At 55.1% G+C, this 26,041-nt stretch overlaps 1 protein-coding gene across 5 annotated transcripts in view; it reads right to left on the bottom strand.

Moving 5' to 3' along the window:
* Positions 1-234: 234 nt before the first annotated feature.
* LOC128267967 (PDZ and LIM domain protein Zasp-like) overlaps positions 235-26,041 on the bottom strand; it is a 39,723-nt gene continuing 13,916 nt past the window's right edge. Inside the window, exons 4-17 of one of the 5 annotated variants that reach the window (XM_053004936.1) lie at positions 24,110-24,216; positions 15,314-15,465; positions 15,082-15,253; positions 14,889-15,022; positions 14,725-14,816; positions 14,034-14,241; positions 12,190-12,387; positions 11,195-11,285; positions 10,078-10,554; positions 7,788-8,076; positions 3,205-7,075; positions 1,585-1,768; positions 1,272-1,511; positions 235-1,205 (exon numbers count right to left, since the gene is read on the bottom strand). In XM_053004936.1, coding sequence (XP_052860896.1) covers positions 1,128-1,205; positions 1,272-1,511; positions 1,585-1,768; positions 3,205-7,075; positions 7,788-8,076; positions 10,078-10,554; positions 11,195-11,285; positions 12,190-12,387; positions 14,034-14,241; positions 14,725-14,816; positions 14,889-15,022; positions 15,082-15,253; positions 15,314-15,465; positions 24,110-24,214 — 6,291 coding nt within the window. In that variant the 5' untranslated portion in view covers positions 24,215-24,216 and the 3' untranslated portion in view covers positions 235-1,127. Of the gene's footprint in view, positions 1,206-1,271; positions 1,512-1,584; positions 1,769-3,204; positions 7,076-7,787; positions 8,077-10,077; positions 10,555-11,194; positions 11,286-12,189; positions 12,388-13,064; positions 13,441-14,033; positions 14,242-14,724; positions 14,817-14,888; positions 15,023-15,081; positions 15,254-15,313; positions 15,466-24,109; positions 24,217-26,041 lie in introns of all 5 variants that reach the window. The other 4 variants (XM_053004937.1, XM_053004939.1, XM_053004940.1 and 1 more) reach the window with 4 other exon arrangements.

Genomic DNA, 26,041 nt, shown 5'->3' with positions numbered 1-26,041 from the left:
GTGGAACGATATAGTAACATTATAAATACCACAGATTATGGGTCCAATAAGTCCTACAAATTCCTTGTAGTGCGACTTTAGTAAACTTTGTGAAGAAATCTAGCCTTACACACAACTTTTGGCCAGCATAACCGCTTTATTTTATAAACCGAAGCAAACGGCCAGTCGTTGGTTTGCTTGCCTCTTCACCGCAAACGTTTCGGATTCGGAATACTCGAAACCAAACCAAAAACCTGTAATTTACAACGTTTTTCTTTATTATGATTACCAGCAACATATGCCATAAATAAATAAAATTATATTTGTATCACACACAAAGAGAAAAATAAAGTAGCGATGCTTGCGATGCTTCTTCTATCGGTAGTTTCGGGTAGTAAAAATAAGGCGTAAGAGAGTAAGAGGCTGCGCTGTGTACAAGGAAGAAAAGAACGTTAAACATCAACACATTCGGACACGGGTACGGAAGCGGATTAACGGATCGCCCAGGCCGGTTCCGCCGGTGCCCCGGTTGCGAATGCTGGGTGACGGCCGCAAGCCGTCACTATCGTACTACCTACAAACGTCTCACCAGCTGCGTGAAAGCTCTCTATGAATCTAGCATAAATTTGCGATGCTCTTAGTAATGTATCATCTCTTGTTTTGTGTAACTTTTCGTTAAAAATCAACCCCTATCTGTCGTTCTCTCTCTCTCTCTCTCTCTCTTATACCGTCGTGCTATTCATTCATGTATTCTACAATCTTTCAACCATCTCTCTCTCTCTCTCTAGCTCTCTCTCTCGCTCTCGCTCTCGGTCCGTTCTCGTCGCCACTTCCTCGGCAGCGCAGGCAAGCTGAACGGCTTTTCTTGATCCGAATGGGAAGAAAAGGGTCGCTTGAAATATTTCACCATCTGCCACCGAAGCCACTTGCATGGTTGTTGCGATGTTGTACGCAAGTGTTTTCCTTCATAGTTCGTGCATTCGAGTAGTTCTGCTCGAACGCGCTAAATACGCGTGCCTTTTTGGGATTGTACCGAAAACTCTGCGCGCTCTCCCGGTTGTCGATTAGTGTTTTGCTTGTTTTTGGTTTCGTTCGAATTAAATGACGCATTAAATGTGAGGGTGAGGGTACCGGTGTGCTGACCCCGTTTAGCGAGCATGGTTTTTGCAGAACGGGCGTCCGCCCTTCGCGAAGAAGCTCTGTCCCTCGAGGTTCTTTTTGCAGCTCTGAAAAAAAGGATGTTGAGCGATGAGTGGTGTGAGCCGAACCGAGGAGAACCGGCGATCACTTACGGTGCAGTTGAAGCACTGGCTGTGGTAGTTGTTGTTGAGGGCCTCCACCCACTTGTCGCCGGCCTCGACCGGGAAGCCGCAGGCGAAGCACTTGGTCGTGAACAGGTCATTCCAGTCCTTCTCGCAGTACGGCTCGCCCTCCTCCAGGAAGAACGGGCTGTTGCCGAACTGCTTGCCGCAGTACGTGCACTTGAAGCACTCCGGATGGAACTGCTTGCCGATGGCGTTCAGGCAGTCGCCCTGTCAACGGAAAATCCCGTTCCAGTCACATTGGATTGCTCACCCGGGGGGAACCCCTTGTCAACTAACGTACCTTAACTCTGCCATTGCACTTGGAGCACAGCGGCGCCAGGAACTCCTCGAAGCAGTACTCGCAGTACAGGTCGCCCTTCTCCTCGACGAACCCGATGTCGGCCAGCGGGCGCTTGCAGTTGGCGTTGTGGCAAATGAAGTGGTCCGGGCACCAGATGCGTCCGAGCGCGGTGATGAACGGACCTCTATAATCCGGAACGAAACACCTGCCATTAGTCTCTGGGCCATGCCGCATCTCCGGATTCTCACTTCTCCCCACACAAGCAACCAAACCGGTTCAGTAGGACCGGACCCACTACTTACGTGACGATCCGGTGATTGCACTGGTTGCAGATCGGTACCTTGTCCTTGAGCAGGGCGGCCAGCGCAGGCCCACCTTCGGAGGCATCCTGTGGCTCCTCCTGGGGTTCCTCCCGAGACTGCTTCGTGCCGCTCGGCTGGAGCAGATTGTTATTGCGCTCCACGTACGATCGGCGATCGCGGGCATGCGAGGTTAGCTCCGTACCTACCTTGCGCCCATTCACCACCGTCTGGGTGCCGTCCGCCTGGCTGTTGCCGTTCTTGGCGCGCAGCACCACCTTACCCAGTGCCGCGGGCGCGGCAGTGGTGGCGCTGGCCGGGTAGACCGTCAGATCCCCGGTAGCGGCCATTGGGACGAACTTCGCCACCGGACCGATGGGCGCCGCCGGTGCCTTCAGTGACTCTATTTTCTCGGCAACCTGCGGCGACTGAAGGAAGACTCCGTTGCCCGGGAGGTTCTCCTTGTTCTTGGCCCGCACCGTCGCGTCCGTCGTGCGGCGCAATCGCGCCTCGAGCATGTCGCGCAGCACGTTCGACGCCTGCTTGCGGTAGTCGGCGTTGCCGGTCATGCAGGCCAGCTTGCTTACCGAGCTGTCCAGCAGCACCGTGGCGGCGTCTACCTCCTCGATCTTGGCCACTGCGAGCCGAGTACGGGGGGGTTAGTGACCGAAAACAATGAAAGAAAAGCAGCACACGTCAAGCAGCGAAAACAAGCAGCAGGCTATTCAGCCCAGCGATGGACACAGCAAATAACCTAAAACTTCTATGTCGATATACCCTGCTAAGGCATGCCTAGGATTAGCTCTCAACACAGGTCTGACATCAGCAAACGTGTGTTCTTTCGAGATTTGTGAGCGGAACAAAGGTCTGCGTAAAGGAGTCGAAGATCCGGCTATGTCTTCTTGTGACGTGCGACTGTGAGTTGCATTATCAGACTGAGAATGCTGTGAGTTGAATTGCAGTGCACTGACAGCTGTCAAAGTTTGCTGAAAACAATATATGACTTGGTTGACAAATGAAGTTGTGACCAAAAGGGTCACAACTCACAACTCCAGACTCGAACTATCAATAGGATCCACATCCAGTTGACTTCGATAAACTAATCCTTGTTTGACTTGATGACTTACATCATTGAATTGTTAGTTTTGCTGTGTCCATCCGTTAGGTTTCCGTTTTCCGGTGTTCATGCTCACGGCAGACTCACGGCTCAGACAAGATTCTCTCAGAGATCCTCGGGCAAGCGAAGAGAAAGGCCAACCAAACACACACACACACACACACACACAGGGAGCATCCAAACGAGAAGTGGCAACGGGCGCACCTGATCTGCTGGCTGCAGCACCCGCAGAGCGGGACTCGTCCGCCCGGGCCGACCGCCTTGTTCAGTACGCCCCGTCCGCGGTTCGGGGCCGACGTGGAGCACGCAGCCCGTCCCTTGTTGTACGCGTTCGAACCTGCACCGGAGTGGCGGCGATCAGAATTGGGAGTGAAAGTGGGTCGATTGAGGAACTCTAGAAAGGCGTTGCTGTTACTGCGGCTCGACGGTTTGCTTGCGGTGCCACCGCCGTTACCGGCCGCCCCCGCCGGTGCCCGTCCATCGGGACCGGCGGTGGCGGCGGCGGCGGCGGTTGGCGGCGCCCCGTTCGTGTTAGTGGCGGCGCTGATGGGTGGCGGAAGTTGTGGTGGCCACGATTGGATGAGCTTCTGCGTGTCGCTGCGCGTGTCCTGCGGGCGTCCGTCATCCTCCTCGCGCACCGCCGGCATCGGCGGTAGCGGAGCGGCACCGATGATGAATTCGTTGAACTGCGCCTTGAACGACGACGGGCTGGGGCAGTCGCCGGCCCGACCAACGCCACCCTGCCCCGCCGACAGCAGGACGCTCACCTTGCGGGCGCTCTTGGTCGGGAAGTGGTCCACGTACTGCTCCTCGTCGAAGAGCCGCGTCGACGGGAAGGCCGAGGGCGGTGGCGCCGGTTTCGGGGTTGGCGGATCGACGTGCCGGATCGGTGGGCGCGGAGCGGCGGCTGCGGCCGCTGCCGCCTGTCGCTGCGCTTCCTCCTCGGCACGCTCCTGCTGCTCGATCAGCGCCTGGATCTGCTGCTGCTGCTCGGCGGCTCTCAGCTCCTGCTCCGAAGGTGGCGGCGCCACTAGTGCGCCAAGCGACGCCTCGTCGTGGCCCGAGAAGCGGCGCGTCTGCTGCGCCACAAAGCCCCGCTGGGGCGCCTCGTCTTCCTTGATTTTGGAAGAATACCGTAAGCTGTCGGAGGCAGGATCGGAGGGGCCGGCGGTCTGGCCGCGTGCTATCGACTGACTACGGCTACCACTACCCGGTGACCCGGTGTCTTCTTCTACGAAGCGCGTGCGCTTTTGGATCAGCGCATTGCCTACCTGCTGGGCGCTCTGCTGGGCGCTGGACGCCGCTGCCGCCGCCTGCTGCTCGGCGTGTTGCATAGTTACCTGGGGCGGCGGCTGCTGCTGCTGCTGCTGCTGGGCGGCGGCGGCAGCGGCGTTGCGGCCGAAGCGTTGCGTCGCTTCGGCTGCCAGCTGGTGCTGCATCTTCTGCTGGATGTCCTTAGGCACGTGGTCGTGGTGGGCATACCAGGGAACGCCGTGCAGCTTGCCCATTGACAGGTAGAGACCCGACTCAACCGGGATGCCCTCGCGCGACGGCGGAACGTGCGGTTTGAGCGGGTTCGGCGGCGGGCCGAAAGCCGGCGACCGGGTGCGGCTCGGCTGGGGTGTCGTGTGGCCATCGAACTGCTTCACCTCCGCGAAGTACTCCTCGAAGCCGAGCTGGTGCTGGTAGTACGGGATGCTGGTCGCGTGCTTCGTGAGGATGAGCGACGGCGTGAAGGACTGGCCGCGGTCGATGACACCTTTGTGTTGGAGACGCGCGTGAGCACTGGTGTACTGGGCCAGCTCGGCGTCCAGCTCCACCTGCCCGCCCTGCACGACCGGGATGGCGCGGTTCTGGATGGTCGTGTAAGGGGCAACGGCCGCCCGGTGGCTCCCGGGCGTCGGCGGCTTATTTACAGTCGGCGGCTGAGGCTGCGGCTGCGGCGGCTGTTTGGCGATGGGTTTGGTTAGGTGCGCGTTAGAGTGAGTATTTACAAAGGCGAGCGGCACGTTCGTGCGGAGCTCCTCCGGCTCGGGCGTGTGCGGCGGGTTCTGGGTCGGCAGGTTGAACCACTTCCGCTGGTACGGCGGAATCTCGGCCGGTTTGTTGAGCGGCGAAGCCGTCTCGCGGCGCGGTGCCAGCGAGTAGTGGGGCATCCCCTCGGCCAGGTGGTTCCCGTCCCGTTTCGGATACGGCGGTGCGGGGCCGCCCACGGCGGCCGCCACCGCGTCACCCTTCGACGAGCGGCGAGAACTTTCGGCCGTCGGTGCTTCCGGCGGCGAGCTACTTTTCTCCGACGAGGGTGGTGCCTGCGGCTCCTCTGCCTGAACCTCCTCCTCGTCGTCCCGGATCCGCACCAGTGGTTCCGGTTCGCGGATCTCGGGCACGCGGATCGGGACGAACGGTTTCGGGGTGCGGTTTCCGCCGACGTTCGCGAACGCCGAACACTGGCGGTCGGGGTCGAGCGGCACGGACGGCTGCTCGGACACCATCGCCCGGTACACGTCCGAGTTGGTGCGGTGGTCAAAGCGCACCTCCGAGAACGGGGTGTACGGGCGGTCGGGTGCCGTGGCCAGCGCGTCCATCATCGAGACCCGCCCACCGACTGCCGCCTCCGGCAGCACCGGGGGTAGGTCCTCCAGCTGTGACGGGATCTCGCGACCGAACGCCTGAAACGGGGTGTAAGGGGCGGTCTTTAGCGCCTCGACGAACGGGGACGGTGCCTGGCCGGAGGAGATCCGCTCGGTGCGGATCGGTTCCATCGAGTGGGGAGGAGGGAAGTAGGGCTGGGTGGCGGCCGGCAGTGGCACCGGCGGTGGCACGAACCGGGCCGGGAAGCGCTCCGACCGGACGGTCGATTGGGCCGCCCCGGCCAGCACCTGCGCCATCACCGAGCCGGTGCGCGGCACCTCCAGAGGCGGTCCGGGTGGCGGCGGCGTCGGTTCGGGCGCCGGCGGCTGCTGCTGGCCAAGGCGACGCTCGAGCGCGTCCACCTGGCGCCGGAGCGCCTCAAGCTGGCGGCGCTTCGTGTCCTCCTGTTCCCGCCGGTACGCCTCGTTGCGGGAGCGCATAAAGTTTGCCTCCTCGATCTCGGCCGCCGTCAGATGGATCGGTTCGGTGGGCGCGACGCAAAGGGCCTGCACCAGCGCCGACTGCCACTGCTTCGGCGTCGGATTCGGGATGGCCGAGCGGGGCAACTGCGGCGGTTCGGTTGGCCGGATGAACGGTAGCTCGTAGTGCGGGAGTTGCTCCTTCGGCTCCTCCCGGGGCCGGGCGGCTGCTTCGGCGGCGGCGACGGCCGCTTCGTGAGCTTCCTGCTCCGCCCGCAGGAAGCGCTGTAGCTCGCGGCCGTAGTCGACGAACTCGACGCGCTTCTCGGGCGCCGTCGGCTGCGGCGGCTGCTGGCAGCAGCTCGCGTCGGTCAGCGGCCCCAGCGGGGGTCCCTCCTCTTCCTCCTGCTCCTGCTCCTCCTCCTCCTCCTCCTCGGGGGGCGGATCGCGGAACACAAAGTGCGTGTAGGATGCGTCGGACATGGCGCCGGTACTTGCCTGGGCGCTGCTGCGCGGCCCCGACCCGGAGAAGGGCCGCTCGAGGACCTCGTACTGGGGCGTGTCGTAGTACGTCACGATCGGTTGCGACGTTTGCGTCTGGTACATCCGGTACTCCTCGGACGAGGCCGACGTGGCCGCCGTCGTCGTCGTTGCAGTCGTTGTCGTCATGCCGAACGAATCGGACAGATCCTCTTCGTCCTCCGGCGGCTGCTGGGTGCGGGAGCTCAGCTCCGGCGCTGACTTACTCTGGCCCGCCTGATTCGGCCGCCCACCATCACCGTCGTCCGGGGGTGGCGCTCCATCCGACGGCTCTTTCGCCCGGGGTGGCGGCGGAACCACCGTGAGCGGTTTGATGATGACGCGTTGCGTCTCGGGCGGTGCCACGTAGATCGGCGTCGCCGTTGGGATCGCATCCGGAACGGACGGTTTCGGTGGCCACGCAAACAACGGCACCGGTGATTCACCGGCCCCTTCCTCCTCCGCCGTAGGATCCACCACATTCTCCGGTGCGCCATCAGCGCCATCTGGCGACGCCACGCCACATCAACCGTCGAGCGTTAGTTTAATGAGAAAGCGGGCAGCGGCCAGCGAGCCACAGAAGCACACACGTGAAGCGGGACGCCACAAGAGATAAAGAGAGAGAGAGAGAGCGAAGGGACAAAGAGATGGAGAGAGAGAGAGAAAGAGAGAGAGAAAGCAAAGCAATAGAAGCGATGAGCGCAAGGCGACGTCGGTTCGACGGAAAGACACAGACACGCACGCCAAGACTCACGAGTCAGGCCAGCAGGTTAGCAGCCGGAAAGGAAGGTGGGTTTAGTGGCACAAAGAGGGACGCACACGCACACACGCGGGCAACAGGGTGAGGTGAGTCGAGCGGTCAGAGCGCGCTGTTGCTCCAGGAGGTCCTGGGCGTACCTCGGAAGTTAAAGATCGGTCTCTTCGCAATCGGTGTCTGCTGATGATGGGGATGATGGTGGTGTTGGTGTCGATGAGCATGCCCTGGTGACGTCAAACGGGCGACGGGCGGAATGACAGTGGGGTTGGCGCAAAAACAGTGGGGTTTCGGGTCGGGAAAATATGGATGATTGAAAAATGTTTGAACAGAAAGTGGTCAATGTGAGGTGGTGGCGGTGGGGTGACCTGGGAACCTATCTATAATCGGGTACTCGGGGAGAACACAAACAAACCGGAAACGGAACGAAAAAAAAAGCGGGAACGGGAACATTTAGTAACAACCTTGTGGAGCTGGCACGTTCGCCGGAGCGAAAGGAGCGACTGCCGGCGCTGGGGCCTGAGCCGGGGCCGGGGCCAGAGCTGGGGCCGGGGCCACAACCGGAGCCGGGGCTGGGGCGACCATGGCCGGGGCCGGGGCTGGGGCCGGGGTCTGCCCGGTGAGGGCGGCCGAGAACGGGGTCGGGACGCTGCCGGCCACCGGCGGGTACGATGCCGGTGGTTGGACCTGCGCCAACGGGCTCACCGGAAGTGGGGCACCGAACGGTTTCGGCGTAATGTTGTTCTGGTTCACCTGCGGACGAGGACGAGACAGAGAGAGAGAAAGCGAGAGAGAGAGGGAGACAGAAAGCAAACAGAATGGTGTTAGGTCGGCGCCATCTCGGTCGGTCGGTCCTCGGCGGACCTGAACTGAAGTGAACTGAATGCGAATCTCGCGATCAGTGGAATGCGTCAACCACTTCTACGTGGCCGTCGACACGCAGCGAACTGTCAGCCATTAACATGCCGCTAGGGGGCCGCGCAGCGTGAAGACCTCGCCTAATCTGTACGGAAATAACCTTCCGAATGATCGTCCGTAGCTCATCCGTCTACGCTGTGGCAGTGGGCAGTGGGTTAACTTGAGTGCAAAACGTGTAAACAGATGCACAACAACAACAATAACTGCAAAAGCCTCTATGCTAAGGATAGTAGGCTTCTCTTGCACGACGCGTGTAATTCGTGTAGATTTCCACCGAGGTGGAAATAACCATACACGAATTGAGCTTTTCCAATTTCTTACAGTTTGAGTTGAAGACTAGACATTTTGGAAATATGTTTAAAGATTTTCTCAATTTTCTGCAAGCGTCCCATTTCGGTAATGTAAAAGTTTTTACATATCCACAATGAAGTTTGAAGTTTTAAAAGTAAAGTAAACGGTAGTTTGAAAGACTTGATGGATCACCCCATAGAAAGGTTTCAATGAGATTAAACCATCTCCGCATTCGGGCAGGTACGAAGTTTTTTCCAATAAACCTAGTTCCATGAATATTGAACCAGTTTTCGTATGTTTTATGTTTATATTTTCCTATGCCCCATTTCGAAGCGATCTCCATAAAAACAGACACCAAAAAGGATCCAAAGATACTAAAAAGAGACTGTAACATGAATGTCAAACAATTACCAGTGATGAAGTTTGCTGTTTTGTATTTCGAGTTCAAGGTCTGCGTGTCATGAAAACGATCCCTGTACTTCCTTAAGTTGGGAACCGTGCAGATCCAGTGGAGATCGTTTACGGTTGGAACCCGAAGGAACCTGATTTTCACCCAATATAAGGTCCTTATTCAATGTCTATTTAGTGCAAGTTTTGTATTTATAAGATTATCAAAACCTAGCCCAAAAATATCATCAAAACACAAAGCAACGTCGAGCGTTGTCATCGGTTCGTCGGTCGGTGGTCTCCGGCACAGATGGGCTTCGTCAAGGTCGACCATCACGATTCCTGCCTTCAAATCGTCAAAACACGAACATTCGAGCAGTTTCGAGCAGAGCCATCTTGAAAATAGCGCACAACCAAATCCACCGGTATCTATAATTAGGTGCCGCGAACGTCTCGAATCAGAGAAACGTCTCGATTTCAGCTGGCCACGCGAGCGCGCGTGACCGAAGTCACGTGTCCGGTTCCGCTTCGCGTGCCCACAACCACGGCGGATGATGATCCCGTATCCCAAGCCCCAAAGGATCGAGTGTTGTGTGCGGTATACCACACCACGTGACGCGGCGACGACCACTTTCGTGAGCCAACCCCCCTGTCCGACCGGAATCCCTTCGGGTCGGCACTCGCGCCGTCGGTGGGTGCGCTCGAACGAGAAAAAAAAGAACGATTATATTTTTATGTCCTCACACAGACAAGACAAGAATTCGGGCCACGCCACGGCATCCTAAATATTTCAACACGTTTCCGCCGCCGTCACCATGGCCGCCACCACGGGTCTCTCTCAACTTCCTTCCCGTACGAGGCGAGGACCTCGCTCGGTGCAGCGACGGCAACATTGTCACCGCTGAGAAGTACGCACCGCACCGAGCGTGCGCGCACACACGATCTTATGTAAAACACCCCCCGCGCCAAGGGTCAGTCACTGCACTCGGCTTAGGATGGCTCAGGACACTTCACTTGCGTTAGTAGAACACACACAGCCCGCACACCAAAAACATGCGCCGTTAGTGGGCAAGCCCGGATCCGGATTCCCGGCTTCCGAATTACCTCCTGCTGCTGCCGCTGCTCACACAGGTCCTGGTCCCTAGGACCCGCACTTACCTTGTAGTTGGAGCTTTTGCCCGGCGGGAACACGCTGCGGATGACGCGGCCACCCATCGTTTGGTAGTAGAAACCGTAGTCGTTGTCCGTCACCATGGCCCCCTCCGGGGTCGGTGGTTCGGCCGCGGCCGGCGTGGCCAGCCCGTTGGCCCCGAACACCAGTGCCGCCCCGGCTTCCTCCGGTGGTGGCGGTGGTGGCAGCGGCAGTGCGCTGTCGGACGCGTCCTCCATGATGGCCGGCGTTGGCTGGTGGTTGGCAAACGGAAGCGGTGGTGGTGGCGGTGGCAACAGGAGCGGCGGCGACGGGGGGGAAGCAAAGCTCCGATCGATCAGCTCGTTCTCGCTGCTGGTCCGCGAATGCAACGGGGACACCTTGGTCGACGGCACCGGCGATAGGGAGCTCGAGTTGCAGTAGCCGCTGGTCGAGGACGTGGTGCTACTTGATCGCGAGTGGGACGGCGATTGACTGACGGTGCCCTGCGCGGCGACGACAGCATTGTGTTTTTGCGGTTCCGCCGTTCGTAGTGTGCGAAACCGCGAAAAGTGTCGCGAAAACCCACGGCACGGCACGGCACGGCGCATGTCAGTCAGCCCGCAGCGAACGTCATCGGAGCACACGCATTGCATAAGCGGGTTGTGCAAGCCCACGAACACGCACACACGCACACGCATGCAGAGGTTAGTTGGGGGGAAGGAAAAGAAAAACGTTAAACAAAAACACACACAAAGCACAACAACCGCAAAACGACACCTTTTTGGTGACACTGATCGACACTGATGGGTTCAAATTTTGGGCGTTTATGGCGCCACCCAGCTGACGTCAGTCGGACGTGGACCAGCGTGAAAACAAAGGGAGGCCGTCGCCGCCACCGCCACCTACGGTGGGGTGGGTTTCGGGGAAAAGCGCTGACGAAAATTGAGTCGCCGCGAGTCGTGGCCGGTGACTAAATTTAAATCGCCCCCCCGAGCAACCGATCGTCGATCGTTGATCGGGATCGATCGCGACCATCGAGCGTCGATCGGTGTGTGTGTGTCAAAGTGTGCCACTCGCGGTGGGCCGAAAAGGAGGTCCCAAAAACGGAAAACACGACATGATTGAAACACACCCTTTACTTACATTAGCACCGTACGGTGACTGCGAGCGGCCGTTCAGGTTGGCGTGTGCGTTGAGTGCGGCCGAGATCGCCTGGACGCCCGTTTTGTGGCCCCTGTCGTGGGTCGATGAGAGAGAGAGCAAAGAGAAGAAAATGGGGGAATTAGTACGGTGGGGACCGGCGGACTTACGGTCTTCACCGCCGACTGACAGGCAGCCGTGGCGGGTGACTTACGCGGTCGGAGCGATTTGCGAACGGAAAATGGGGTTTGGGTGGGATTAGCGATTGGGATCAGGATGCGCGGTCGGTGTGGCCAGCTCGAAAGCTCACCCTATTCTCATGAAACTAGCGACGATGTTTTGATAGAAACTTTCTGATATTGGCTAATCGAAGATGCTCTACATGAAACTCAGTTCGGGATGGCTCAGTGATGACAGAACGGGACGGAACCATAGCAACGAGAGGGAACGACACTTACTTCAAGTTCGAAATCTATTCAAGCGGTTCCTGCAAGCTCCACTCCTTGTCTGCTCGAGTTCTTCTCATTCACTACCAGGCATCGGATCAAACGAGGTTCGGGTTTTATTAAAGCTACTTCTAGGGGTTCTGGGTTCCTCTACAGCGCTAACGTAAGTGGCTTATCCTAACTACGGGCGGTGGCAACCTGTCACCTGCCCCTCGCTAGTTACTCTCTAGAACGGTTTTGCTCGGAATGCTAGTGTACACAGCTTGGGTGCGCCACCGGGGGTTCATCGGGGGTAAAGAATAAGCCGGGGAAAAAGGAAGAAAATAAGGGCAAAGAAAAAGGAGAAAGTAACAAAACAGCACACCAAATACAAAACGGCACAGAAAGACGTGGAGAAGTGTGGAAAATTGTATAAAGAAAGTAACGAAAGAAGAATAATAGACAAACGAAAAGGAAAAATAATAAAAGCAATAGAAAAAAAGGGGAAAGAAAGAGAGAAAGAGCGCAGTTTTAGGTCCCGGACTGGTTGTTGGGCCCCCTCTCGATACGTACGGTTTCGTGACAGTGAACGGAACCATGCCGTTGGTGCCGGGCGGCGGGCTGTTGAGGGCCGCCAGGCGCGCGTGGATGTCGCAGTACAGCTTGTCGTTCAGATTGAAGTAGCCCTGGTTCTTCAGGGACGTGCCGCAGGTGGCACACTTGAAGCAGTCGGCGTGCAGGTTCTTGTCCTTGATGCGCACGAACACGCCACTGTGGCGGATGTTTATTGTTGCCCCAAAAATCGGGGGGTGTGTGTGTGTGTTGGGCGAGTGACGTGAGAAAGTGTACAAAGAGTCACAACAAAGTCACACGCACGGTAAAAAGAAACAACAACACACACAAGAAAAAAACACAAACAGCAAACGGCGACGTCGAAAGTGATCCCCGGAATGGAAACAGAAAAAAGAAAAACAACAGGAAAAAAGTAAACCATTAATGCGAATGAAGGTCCATGCTGAATCGAAACGAAACGATGAAAAATGGTGGAAATGGTGAGGATGCGATGAGACACGAAACCACTCGATCCGCAATCGATCGGTCGATCGACACATTCACATTCACCGAGATCAACACACGCGCACACACACACACACTCGCACACAGAGCCGTGAGCCTTTCGCATCGGATTCACCCAAGTGCCCCATCGAGTCGTCGTCGATCGTCGTCCCCGAGAAGATCGAGCAACGAGCATCCCGTATCCCACCAAAACGGAACGAAAAAAACAATAGAAACTCATGCAAAACTTCGAACACACACACACGGAACGGCTAGCGGAAAGGAGAGTTGGAAATCGCAACCAAAGTCAACCGTGTCGTGTCGTGGACCTCTGGCGTTTTTCTGGAGGTCCCTTCGTGTGAGCTCCTTCCGAGCTGTCTGTGGGTCCTTACTCGTTGTGAACCCTCGGCGGGATGCCGGCCCGGGGTGCCGAATTCGGGGCAGGCCGGAACGCCGAGCCGGCGGGTGCCGGAGCGGCGTGAGTTGGAGCTGGAGCTGGTGCCGGTGGCTTGGCTGGCTGCTGCTGTGGATGCTGCTGTTGGAAGGCCGGCATTTGCGGTGGGGCAGTGGCCGCACCCATCTGCGGCATCATCGGTGGCCGCGGCAGGGGCGAAGGACCCCGCGGGCGCTGACCGGTCAGGGGGCCGACGGGCAGCCGGCCAGCCGTCGCGTACCCACCGATCGCGTGGCTCTGCGTGGCGTAGAAATGCGACGACGCTGATTCGAGTTTGTTGACCGAGTAATGGAAATTGTTGGAATAAACACTATCTACTCTCAGGTGATGGCCCAGGATACCCCTCCCCCCCATTCCAAGAACGAAAACACACAGAGACAGAGTAGAGTCCGGGGGCCGAAAGGCCGAAGTCCAGGAAGTGTCCAGGAGCGTCAAGCGTCACACGCGGCAGTTGGAGTGGTTTTTAGTTCGTCGTCGGCGTATTTACAGCGGGGAACACACGACAGGACAGTGGACACAGGACGACGACAGGACGACATGATGGCGAGCAATCGAGGAGAGAGAGAGAAGGAGAGACAACAATTAGACAAACCTCTACGGGGAGAGTGGTGCTGAACCAACACGGAACCCGAATCGCAGAGTGCGTGTGTGTCCGTGCGTGTGTGTGTGTTCTGATCCTGAACTGAACCACGTGGACCCCACTCCGACGCCCGGCCCTCAGCTCACGATCTCATTCGCGCAGACGAACCATTTCGACCTCTCACACACTCTCGTTCCGTTCGCACACGCCCGGATCCAGTGGTGGAGGCGCTTGGCCATCCTCAAGGACCCGGGTCAGTAGGATGAAGTAGAGAGACACAGAGAGAGAGAGAGAGAGCGAGAGATGTGTGGGAGCCAGCTAACTTACACGATCAAGCGCTCGCAGGAAGAACAAATGTTCTGACCCGGCGGAAGTCCGTTGGTGGACGGAGCGACCGGACGGTCGACCGGAGCGGCCACGTGGCGTGTAACACCGGTTTGCTGTTGTTGTTGTTGTTGTTGCTGCTGTGGCTGCTGCTGGTGTTGGTGTTGGTGTAGTGCTTGCGCTGGCGGCTGCTGCTGCTGCTGTTGCGCTGCTGAGTTTGACGGAAGGTGAGGTGGTGGTCGAGTGGATGTGATGTATTCTGGTCTGAGGTTAGTGGCTCGTTAGTGGGTTAGTCAGTAATGGTCAGTAATCGTTGTTAGCGCTGGGTGGCGTCCAAGACAGTAAGACAGACAGATGTTGAACTCAAAAGACACGGCCAGGTCCAGGTCGACAATGCAATCTACAGTCTCGAGCAGGTCTCAGTAAGCAAAATTGGAGGTTAGAGTTCGAGTTAGCACCGTTAGTTAGTGGCACACACGTTAGTCACCCAAACCACACAGAGTCGTAGACGTCTGCCAATGGCGGTCCAATGGGAGTCTTTGGGGTGTCTAGTGTCTGGTGAATGGGTGCATGTTACGGCTGTGAGGGCTACTACAAATCAGATCCCGCTCCCTGTACTGTGTCCAGCATCGTGTCCGTCACCGTACGGTATCAGAGTATCAGGTCCCGGGGTGGCGGTCGTAGAAGTCGTTACCTGGCTCGGGATCGTCACCCTGCTCGTGCAGCATCTTGTACACCTCGGAGTTGGCCGGCGAGTAGACGCGCTCGTTCTTCTTAAAGTTCACACTAAAATCAGAAAGAGAGAGAAGTGAGCGCACTGTAGACGTTGGGGGACCCAAGTTCTGGCCTCTCACTTACCCGAGGACACCGCCGGCGAGGACTTCCGCCTGCGAGGAGAGCGTTTCCGCGATCGTTTCGTCACTGTACATGCCCACCGGGGTGTTGTACTGGTTGTTGACGATGCTCTTGATCTGTCCGTCGTTTCCGTTAACCTGCGGAAAGTGAGGAACCCAGTGAGCGAGTTGTTTGGACTTCCTGGACGTGGACTTACGGCTGCGAACGGTTTGGCGGCATTGTTGTGGCCACTGCCGATGGGCTTCATCTCCTGCGGGGTCGCGGCCAGCGAAGTTCTGGTTACCGGGGTGACGTTGCCCGGCAGCGATGGCGACGGTGATGGCAGCGATCCGGTCGGCGTCACCGAGGGTTTCCAAGTGGCTCCACCTCTGCAAGATCGAGAATAGGGGACTGCTGCCACGGACAACGACCGGCGAGCGACGACTTACCTGGACACCGTCAGCTCGAACGAGTTGCCGGCGGCCACGATCACATCCTGGGCCTCTTTGTGGCGCATGTTGAAGACTTCCGTTCCGTTGACCTTGATCAGTGCATCGCCGGCCATCAGACCGGCCTGATCGGTCACGCTGCCACCGTTAACCTAGAACGAACGAACGAACGAAGAGTTGAAACCAGCGTCAGTGACAGCGCCCCGTCTGTGGTCGCTTTTCGTCCTCAAAATAGTTCAACCCCAACCCTGTTGTGTCCCAGGCCCCCCGTTCAATGTCAACCGTGGTTTACCATTCACGCGCGCGCCCGATCCGATTCCCGCAGTCGGCAGGTTTCCGCTTTCGATGGCATCGAGCCATAAGCTCAGCCTCCCAGCAAACCGCAATCGACAAACCCAGGCGCGTCAGACAGCGCGGGATGCATAACGCGCCGAGCGCTTCTTTGTTGCGAACCAAGGACCCAGCAACCGGCAATGTCACGCCGCGCCATAATTAACCAACACGCGCACTTCGGTAAGGGCTGAAGTGGCTCGCGAGGAATGTGACGATCAGCAGCGCCTCGTTAATGAAGCAATTAGCGGGGCGTTGAAGGATCTTCGTCGCGTATCGCTCTCCGATTTGATCGCTAAATCGTTTTGATTCCTTTAATGGGTATATTTGTGTGGTGTCTCCGAGGTTTTCCGCTTTATTGGATAATTGAGGTAAATGGGCAACGGAACTGCACGACGTCATTGATCTGCTCTGCTTTTGGAGTCGATAATAGGAGAGTTGTGCAAATAAAAGATTGTTCGATAGATTGTTCCATTTCCTTATTTGATTACGAAGATTATTTGGGATCCAAGCTTTTTCTTTGGCCGAAACCTCGAAGTATTGTAAAGTGAACTGATCCAATGGGATCCAGGAATGTGAGTTGTAATGATGTACGGTTAACAAACTGAAGGCCGTGTTCGTCGTATTAAAGCAGGTTAAAAAAATCAATCAAATCCAAAATATTCGACAAAAAATTCAGTCAGAAGGTTAAGAAGTCCTTTCTGAGCATGTCATCCGACGTAGTCTATGGAATGCAGGTAATTGAAAATGACTACCTAGCCGACACCACATCAGCACATTTTAACACCCAATTTATTGTGGTCAAAGGTTCTCTGGACTGATGAATGTTTACTGGAACTCAACTACAGTTATGGAGAGTTCAATCTTGTCCCGAAAAGGTTGACAAATATTAAGAAGCAAATGGAGAATAGATTACCAAGACCAGTTAACTATTGAGAACGTATGGCCTCTAGTCAGCAAAAATATTAAATCTGAAGACAAATGGTAAAAAAATAAACATTATGTTACGTGAGAGGAATTTAGGTGGGTCTAAATATGTATGGCCAAATTCTTTCGTGTGCATCAATGATTCCTAAATAATAAGCAGAAGAACATGAGTCGATGAATTTTGAATTTTGATTGAGTAAAGTACACTTTCCATCCTCAAAATTCATATAATTGTTTTGTTGAAACAAAGCTTGTTATGAGTATTGCTTATACCTAACCAATAATGAAAATTAAATGAGTAAAATGTATCTCTTGACTAGTTATTGCTTTATCAAACGAGTCTCTTTACGGTGCATGAGTACTCATAGGTTCTTGAGATACACTGCAGTCATTTGGTGTCCATCTTTCGTGATTGACAGACCTCAACACGAGGCCTTACGAGTGGCTAGACGTGTAAAACAGCATGCAAAGTTTGTTTAACCAAATATGGGCTTTATCAAGGCACTCTGTGGTCTGAGGTCTCGGGGGCCTGCAACTACGTCAGACCCACCGTTAACTGTCAGCTCATTGTTATCAAACATTCGAAAGTGTTACGGGCTTGAGCGGTCACGCTCGTTTTGCTCCGTCAACGAATGTCAACGAATGTCGGTCCGCACAACCGAGCACGCAGCAACGCAATGCTCCGGTTTCCAGCAAATCAACCCACGGCGCACCGAATTCCTACGAACGCAGCGGGAAGGCAGTTGCTGCACCGCGATGCATCGCCCTTCACCGTGCCGATTTCACTTGCGTTTCGGACCGGGCCAACGGAGCCACCGAAAGCAGCCGGGCTGCCGGGTTGACGAATGAGTCGCGCGAACCCATTATAAATCAATCAAATCCCATTAACACGCCGCGCCGCGCCGCGCCCGCCCTGGAATCCTGTAGTTTCGCTTGTGCCAATAATGTCCGTGCGGACTTCCGTGCGAAAAGAACGCTGCTCGGTACGTGCTTCTGGCAAAACGGGCTCAATGTTTAGAAAAGAACGCACGCCACACGGGGCCACGGGGTGCGGCCACGTCGAGACGTCGTTTTTGCTGCTGAACCGCGGGTTTTTGCGGACCGATTTTTGCGCGAATCGATCATGAGTCACACACGCCCGGGCGTTGAGTAATGTACGGACGCTTCGGCGAACTCTTATCGTTGGTAGGAGCTCGCGAACATGTCGCCCGCGGCACTCGAAGGTGCGTAAACCGGTCGGTGGCCGCGGAATGCCCGAAGACGGTGCCAATCAGCGACTCCACGCCGACTGGCCGATGAGATCGAGCCCGTTGTGTCCGAGCCCGGAGTAGTCCGCGCCAAAATGGACCTATTTAGGAGTTTGATTTATGATTCATTTTCTTCGCTCTTCTGGCAGCAAACCAACGGAAGCGGACAAAAAACCTGAACTCACGAACATCTCACGAAGTTCCCGATCGCGCTGGAGTTTATGAGAACTTTGAACTTCTTGCGGGACCCACAAGCCTATCTGTTGCCCTGCGCTGCGTACCATTTTATCGCACCATTTTATTCTAGGTCATAAATTATTGGTCCCACTCCAGTGCGGGGCCGCCAATCCTGGGCCGATACGCCAACCTTTATGGTGTTGTTGCGCTGCTGCTGGGCGTATGCTAGCGATATGCTGCAACATGAGCAGCATAATGGCAGGAAAAAACCCCCGTGCCCCGTGCCCCACTGATAATTACCAGGAAACCGGAAATTCACACACGACTCCTCATCGGAGCGCTTTCATTTATCTTGCCCGTCAGCCCTTCTATGCTTTGTTGCTCGAGTGTTTGGGTGTTCTCGAAGCTTAGAGGTAGCGTTGTGACGAAACTGGAGCATGATCAGTCCCCGATAGCCCCGAATGGTGCGGGAGCTGACATTTCGAACCCTTCGGGTCGCTCGATAGACTAATTTAGGTGAAAGACAATAGCAGTCCTGGGTGGATTGCCCACCCATTAGGGCGGCTCTTTTGGGTCAGGAGCGTTAGCGTTGGAGGATGACTCACTCTAAGACACTCATAATGTTTTATTATTGAACTATGTATTAAACTACAAATGCAGCATTGAATAAAAACAAATAAAATTGAATAATAGAGTAAATGGCAGCATTTTGTGAATGTACCAATAATAAGGCAATAATTTGAACCGTTCCACGGCATGTTTTGCACCAGGTGCCTGCGCATTGGAAACACTTTAATGAGCCACATTAACCATTCTTTTTAGCCCATCCAACATACTTCTTCGCCGCGGGCCCACCACAGGTGAACCCACGGGCGTAGTTACGGCCGAACAACTTCACACGCTGCGTTTAACCACTCCTCGGTGGTGCGGTCGTAAAGTTGCAGGGCCGTGTTGAGGTGTTCCCCCCCTCGGCCAGCAGATTCGACAGCGCAAAACCGACCATCAACCGGCCCACGGCACCCCATCTTGGGTGGTGGTGACCACGTCGTGGATGTGCATAAAAATTTCCCGTAAAAATTTCAATTTATGCACCACAATAAAACAGGTTCCCGGGGTCCGCGGCCCCGGGGGTCGGACTGCCCATTTGCGATTTCACTGTTGCTCACTGTCACTTTCCGTTGTGGCTGTGGCAAATATTGTGACGAGAGTCGAGCGTCCCGAAAGAGACCGAAAGTGGACTCCGCCGGCCGATCGCTAATTTATGTAATTTTGTTTTCAATTACAGCTCACGTAACGTTGGCTCACGGCGGCTGAGTGTTGTGTGTGGTCCGTGCGCTTCGCACCTCAACGAGGGACCCCTCGACCCGAAACGAAGCCCAGCGGACAGCGAGATCGCACCTACAGAGATTACCGAATGTTTCGCAATCCTGCGTGGGTCCACCTCAATCTCTACACACATACCTTCCTAATTTCAGGTGCGCACCGGAGGGTGAACCGAATTCCGGTGCACCGAAGCGAAGCGAAGAAGAATTCGGAGCACCAGAGGTCCCCAGACCCCGGCCGGGAGGAATTCCGATCAATGAATCATGGGTGCATTCCGGAGAAGCTGCGAGGGTCCGCCGGTCCGCCTTTGACTCGTCTGCCGCTATCGTCGATTCCTTTCGTTTACACACTTTCGCCCCTCCACACAGCATAAAACCCCTTTTTCGGTTTCCTTGATATCGTCGTCGTCGTCGTCGCACGGTGCACGATGCATTATTGAGCTCCAGATAACCAGCCCGGTGTTGGATACCCCGATGACTCATGCACCGAAAACCGGGGCATAGAAACTGCGGTGAACGCATAAAAGCCCAAAGCCACTTTCCCCCCTATCATAGAACTCGATTCGAGTCCTCGAACGTTCATTCCGTTCATTTTGAGTTCATTTTGCTATAGCTTTCTTTTTCTGCCCTCTCTCTTGCTGTATTCGGCTTTCTCTCTTGTTGTGTTCACTCGAACGGTAGAATTTCCGTTCGAGAACCATAATAGGGGGGTTTGTCTGCGTCATGCATCGGGGACCCCTACGCAGGGTCACTGAGGGCGAGAAAATGCGGGGAAAAAACAGCAACAGGTTTCGCCTGACACTGAGTGCGTCGCTGGTTTCCGCGTTTTTCTTGCGGTCTAGACGACGCTCGACATCGCACACCGCACAGCGAACAAAACTTTGTGAAAAGTAATTAAGCTAAACTTAGTCGTCAGCCAAGCGGGAGCTACGTGCGAACCGGGGCGAACGTGTCCTGAAGTTGAGTGTACAAAATAAACTATACCTTTATGTGTGACTAGAGCCGAACTGGGTCTTCAAGCGAAACGATACAGAACGATTACTTATTGTGTGTTGTTTAAAGTATGGAACTGTAATTTGAAGCACATAGGGAATGCCAGATACTGGGAAGGTAATCTGAAACCTGCCTCTCAACCTGTTGCCTTCACTGCGAAGAGGAACAGGCGTTCACGCTTCATTAATCGAAGCTTTTTTGTAACGCAGTATGCCCTTCAAGGTTCCAGTTCCAACGTAAGTTTCTTTAAGCAAAAATTTTTCATTTTTATTTTTGTTCAATTCAATTCTAAGATTCGCCTTCGACTGCATCGCGAACCCGGTTCGAGACAGACCGTCTGTGCTACCTTCCCTGCGCCGGTTAATGAGCGTGGCACTTAATCACGAGTCCCTCGAGGAGCCAGATGAATGAAACACACCGCTACCCAGGCAGCCCGGGCAGTGGTCGCGTTTTACAACCCTGCTGCATCTCCGGGCAGGATGCCTGCCGGGTTGTTTCGCATTTGATTTAACCGGCGGAATGTCCCAAACATGGCGCACGACATGCCGTAATCGGTGTAACGTTTTATGGCTTAACCGCCGGGTCCGACCCGACCATTGCCCGGTGGACAGTTTCCGGTCAGGTACCGGGGTACGACCACCGTCAGCCCCCGACGTCTGCACCGTTTCCCGTCGGGGACCTGCCGGCAGGTACCGTCGGTGGTGCCGGACGGTACCGGAAAGGACCGAAACCAATCATAATCGTTAAACTGTTCGGTTGGCGGGTTTGTAGCAGCGGCGTAACGATTATTGACAGGAGATGTAAGATAGGGCTGGCGGGTCGTCGCCGTCGTCGGCTGCCGGTTGGTTATCGACCGCAAGTGATGCCACAAACAGCCACGGAGACATTTATCTGATAAACGGCCATGGGCATGTCGCCGCTGTAGACACAAACATGCGGACCTCAACGAGCGGGCTCTGTAATTCTCGATCGGCGACATCGCTAGACTTCGAATTGATGGAAGTTTGGTGCTGCTTGAAATGGGATCTCAAAACAATCCGCAAAACGATCCTACATGAAAAATGATCGTTCTATCGATTGCCGGTTGTGTTCCTAGTTCACCAGATAACGACAGGTACAGTGGCGGACAGAGTAAGGTATCTACTTTACTGCTTTTTGAAACAAATTTATTTTAAGCCACTGGGAGATACACGTTTGATTCTTGTTCCTGTTTCAAAACCGTGAACCTAAATTAATAAAAATATTCCATACATTGTGGAACTCATTTTTTTCTGTCGGTCACTGTACGCCAAAGATTCGCTGCAAAGAATAGCGTCGTGTCCGTGTGGTACATCCTTCCGAGATAGGCTCAGTAATGTGGCACCCGTGTCGCTTGATGGTAACGTTTGACAGAATAGATCGATCTCGAGATCCCCGGGCCATCTCTCTCTAGACGGCAAGAACCTGCGAACCACGTCAACTCTCGGGCGTCGGTAAAAAAGTGTACGCAAGAAAGAAAGAATAAATGACATCACTTAGAAGCGCGCCGTACCGGCGAAGGAAATTATTTATGATCGTTTCGGGCCCGTTCGCTGTTTCCTTTCTGTCATTTCTACTTCCTGCGGCCACCACGCGACCCACGGCGCACAGTTCCAAACGCAGCAGCAGCTAAAGTGGCCATCGTTCCCATCGCCAAGAATCGCCGCGGCTTGCGCTTTCCGACGATTAACAGAAAATTAATAGAACTAGTGCACGCGGTTGGCGGAAGAAAAAGTGGCAACCCTCGCAGCCCGCAGCCTGGGAACATTCCTCGGCGGCGGCGGAGAAGCGTCCCATCGGCATCTTTCAAGATGCCGCCATGCCGTGAGATTATGATTGAAATTGAATCCCGTCGGCCGCGCGCCACGCATTGCGCAGTGCGCTGCACTTTGCGTTGCACACGGGCGGGCGGGCGCGGGCGTACCGGGAATGGGCCGTGGCAAGGCTGACTGGCTGGCTAGAGTTCAAGGGCATCCACCCCCTGGCAGGGGAACTGGCCGGCCCGCCCGCCGGTGGGCGATTGTTTTATTGATAGCTGGCAGTTTATGGGCCATTTATGGGCCTCATTGTTGTTGGCCCGATGCTGGCGATAAGCGCTCGGAGTCGGATATCGGACGATGATGAACAATTTACATTGCCCACATTTCGTGTCGCAACATTCCTCGGCCACTGGGGAATTGAAACGAGTTTGCTATATTGTTTTAAATACATTAAAGTTACCAAAACTTCAGAAACTGCAACTTCAATCTGTCACAGTTTACTGAAAATATTCTCCTAATCAACTTACGCGTCAACATATTTCAACCCAAAGCCCGAAGATCGTGATCTTCGCGTGCATCTTTCATCTCCATTAGTCATCCCGCGCGCAGGGATTACTCATGGCCTTTCGATCGGCGATCATTTTGTCACCGCTCAGCGCTCGAGACTCAACACACTCAGATGACACATAACGAGCCGGCCGACCGAAGCGTAGCTTTGCATACATCAACCCTAAGCCCTAAGCATCGCCGAGACCACCCTGCGCTACGCTAAGCCCCCACCCGGGTGGGGGATGATCGCCGCCCGATGAGGCCGCTTGGCCAGCCATTTCGACACACCATTGCGACGGCGACACACCGTCGTGGACACTTTAATCAATCATAATTTAGCGCAAACTAAATCGGCCGCCGGGTCGGACCGGGCCCGTTCCGATCACCTTAATTACGTGATCGATCGGTGCGATGTAGGGTTCCGAGCAATGGGCACATAATTTCGAGCATTAGCCCAGTTTAGCCGCGGTAATAATTTCCTGAAGTTATGGTCCCCACACTGGCGCGTCGCGTAAATTCTGTAATGATCCTATCTCTGTCGCCAGCGCAGCCAGCGAACGGGCCACCCTCCAACAAATCGATGGCTGGAACCGTACCCGTGTTCGAACTCGGGCTTTTGAATGCATTTAAGTAACGGGAAGTTTGTATTAAATTGTAATCAAACCTATTATTCCAGTACTTCAAAAACTGTCCTGAGAGACTGCTGCCGCTGCGATCCAAAGCAGTGACGCCTTCAAGGTGCCAACAAGCGGGAGTGGCCATTCCCGCGCCTTAGACGCGGCCCTCCAGAGATTGTGCCGGTGTTTATTTTTCCATTTTATTACGGTTGCTCATAAGCAACGGTGACATTTATCACTGTCGATAATTAATTGGACCCACCCGGGACCCGGCACCGGCGCCGTGCAAGACGGGTTCGTGACACGCGGTTGGCGCACGATCTCGCACGGTCCGGAGCTGGGCGAAGAAATTTGATCAGCCAGAAGTCTGCCCAAAAAGTGGGTTAACACCAAAGGCGGTTCCGAAAGCAGTCCCCAGACCACGCAAGGCCCGCGCGCTGGAGTAATGGTGGTTTACTTAATTTATTGAAATATTGCCCACATTGTTGGTCGGCCGCGGCCGCGGCCGCACAGCCGCAGTTGGGTGATAAAATATTGTAATTGGAGCGCCATTTTGTTCGACGGCGGCCACGGTGGGCGTGCGTGAGGTGTGAGGCACCGAGCCGGTTCCAGAAGGATCACGGACGGTGGGCGCGATGGATTAGGGCGAGGGCGATTAGATGGCAGCCATCTTAATTGCTGGCTCGCGGGCCGCGGGCCTGACTAATAGGTCCTTTAATTGGACAACCATTTACAAACAATTTACGCCCCGACCGCGTGGTAGCGTGGGAGCCCCCGCTCCGGTTTCTGTCCACTCGCTGGCACATTCCGCCAGGCGCACTTTCACCGCCACCGGCGCGACGCGCTCTGTACTTACCCTCTGTAGAACCAGCGGTGCCGAGAAGTCCTTGCCACCCTGCAGGCGGAATCCCCACGCCTGTCCGTCGGTACGCTGCAGACGCACTGTCATCAGATTGGCCATATCTGGAAGGACGAAGAATCAATATACAAATAAATCAAACCATTCTCTGATTGAGTTGTAGAGATGTGCCCGCTGGTGCCGCCGTTGCGGACATCGAACCGAGAGAGCCGGAAGTTTATCGACGGCGACTGCTCCCAGACGATCGTCGACGCCGATCTTGCTGACCTTCGTGTAAGGGGGGGGGGGGGCCTTCTCTCGTGTGAGCGATTATTATTGGTATTTATTTACTTTTCAATTTGTGTCCGCGTCGCGCCGAGCAGCGGACACTAACTTGTGGCGGTGGGACCTGATCGCGCTCCGCAGTGCATCCGCGAAACCGGAGCCCGGAGTCTGAAGAATGGGCTGCCCGCCAAGGGCTCTTGAGGTGGCGTTTGATCAGTGCCGCCACCGGTGCAATCACCGTTCAGCGTGGGGTGGGCCTTCGCCTTCGTGACGAACTCTTCAATTGGCGGCGACGATCGCCGCGACCCGACCGCGACTGGCTGTCGTCGTGATGCACTTTCTGGTCCGGTTCACTTTCGAACAACAGAACGGAACGCAAGCGCAGAGGTCAGCCGCTCAGGACAACCCCGAGCGATTTGGAGCACTATCGTTCCGGCAGGAATGCGCAACTTTCGCTCTCCGGTGCACCCAGGAGGTGCGATCCTGAAGTTGGGCGCCGTCTCGTCCGCCGATTGAAGCACCCCCCGTCCCCCTTCGGGTGTCCATTGATTGATCGCTTTTCAACCCGATCGCCCGGCCTCGATAGGCTGCGCCAAAAGGGCCGTTTCATCGTTCGCCGTGGAAAGCCGCAGAGTCTCGGGTGGGGAAAATTGCGCCCGAGAGGGCGCACTTGACAGAGAGTAATGGGAAGATTGTTGGGCCAGTCAATAGGGGTCGCGGGATGCAAATTTCTACACACCCACCGGCGGCCACTCCACGGAGACTTCAACGCGCGTCCGAAGGGGCGTCATCCTTGCGTGATTAATGGTGAGTTTCAATAGTGTTCTCCCAGGGCCCGGTCCGGGCGTTTAGTGTTTGTCAAGCTGGCTGACTGATGTCCGGGGTTGGCGCGGGGCAAATTAATAACTTCGCTGGTATGTTGTCCTCCAGCGGGTTACATTTTATGTGAATTAAGGCCGCGTGAAAGCACTCGGTGCGCCAATTATGCGCCGCAAGCGGCTCGGAATCTTTGAAGATGGGCTACCCATTATCGATCTTTCGTTTGCGGAGATGGATTTCTATTAAAGGGCCGAGGTTGGCGGAAGGGAAAGCTGCTATCGGTGGACGCTTATGGGAGGCGATAATTGATGGATCGGTAATGGCTAAGTAATGAATTTGTATCACATTTGTACAAAACCTGGACAACATTCTGATTCCGAAATTTGGATACAAGTTAAGCATGAACAGCATCAACAAATGTCTATCAAAATTCCAAGAACAGGCGACGGTCTTCCTTGAAGGTAAGGGAAATTTGCGCCTTTTGTTGTAGCAGTTCATTTTAGAAAATAAATCGTTTACCAATAGAACAACGTGTTAAAATTATTAAAACTTACTACTATAGTGGGGATTCAAAAACGCAAAATTTTCCAGTAAAATTCCAGCTCAGCGACAAGTCAAATTTTACACTTGCCGGCTACAGAAACAAGCAAAATTTCCAAATCTTGGGAATTGAAACCCCTTAATCATTATTATGGTGGCTGGTGGCGTCATAGGACCATATTTTTTCGAAAACGACAATGAAAGGACCACTATTGTCAATTCCTAGCGATATCACCAGATAATAAAAAATGTTGTTTGGCCTGCAATTGAAGATATGGACTTAGGAGATGGTGGTGGTTTCAGCAA

Source organism: Anopheles cruzii, chromosome 2, assembly GCF_943734635.1.
Source record: "Anopheles cruzii chromosome 2, idAnoCruzAS_RS32_06, whole genome shotgun sequence".
Taxonomy (NCBI): Eukaryota; Metazoa; Arthropoda; class Insecta; order Diptera; family Culicidae; genus Anopheles; species Anopheles cruzii.
Note: the sequence above shows the minus strand (reverse complement) of the source record. Positions and strands in the feature narration are given on the sequence as shown.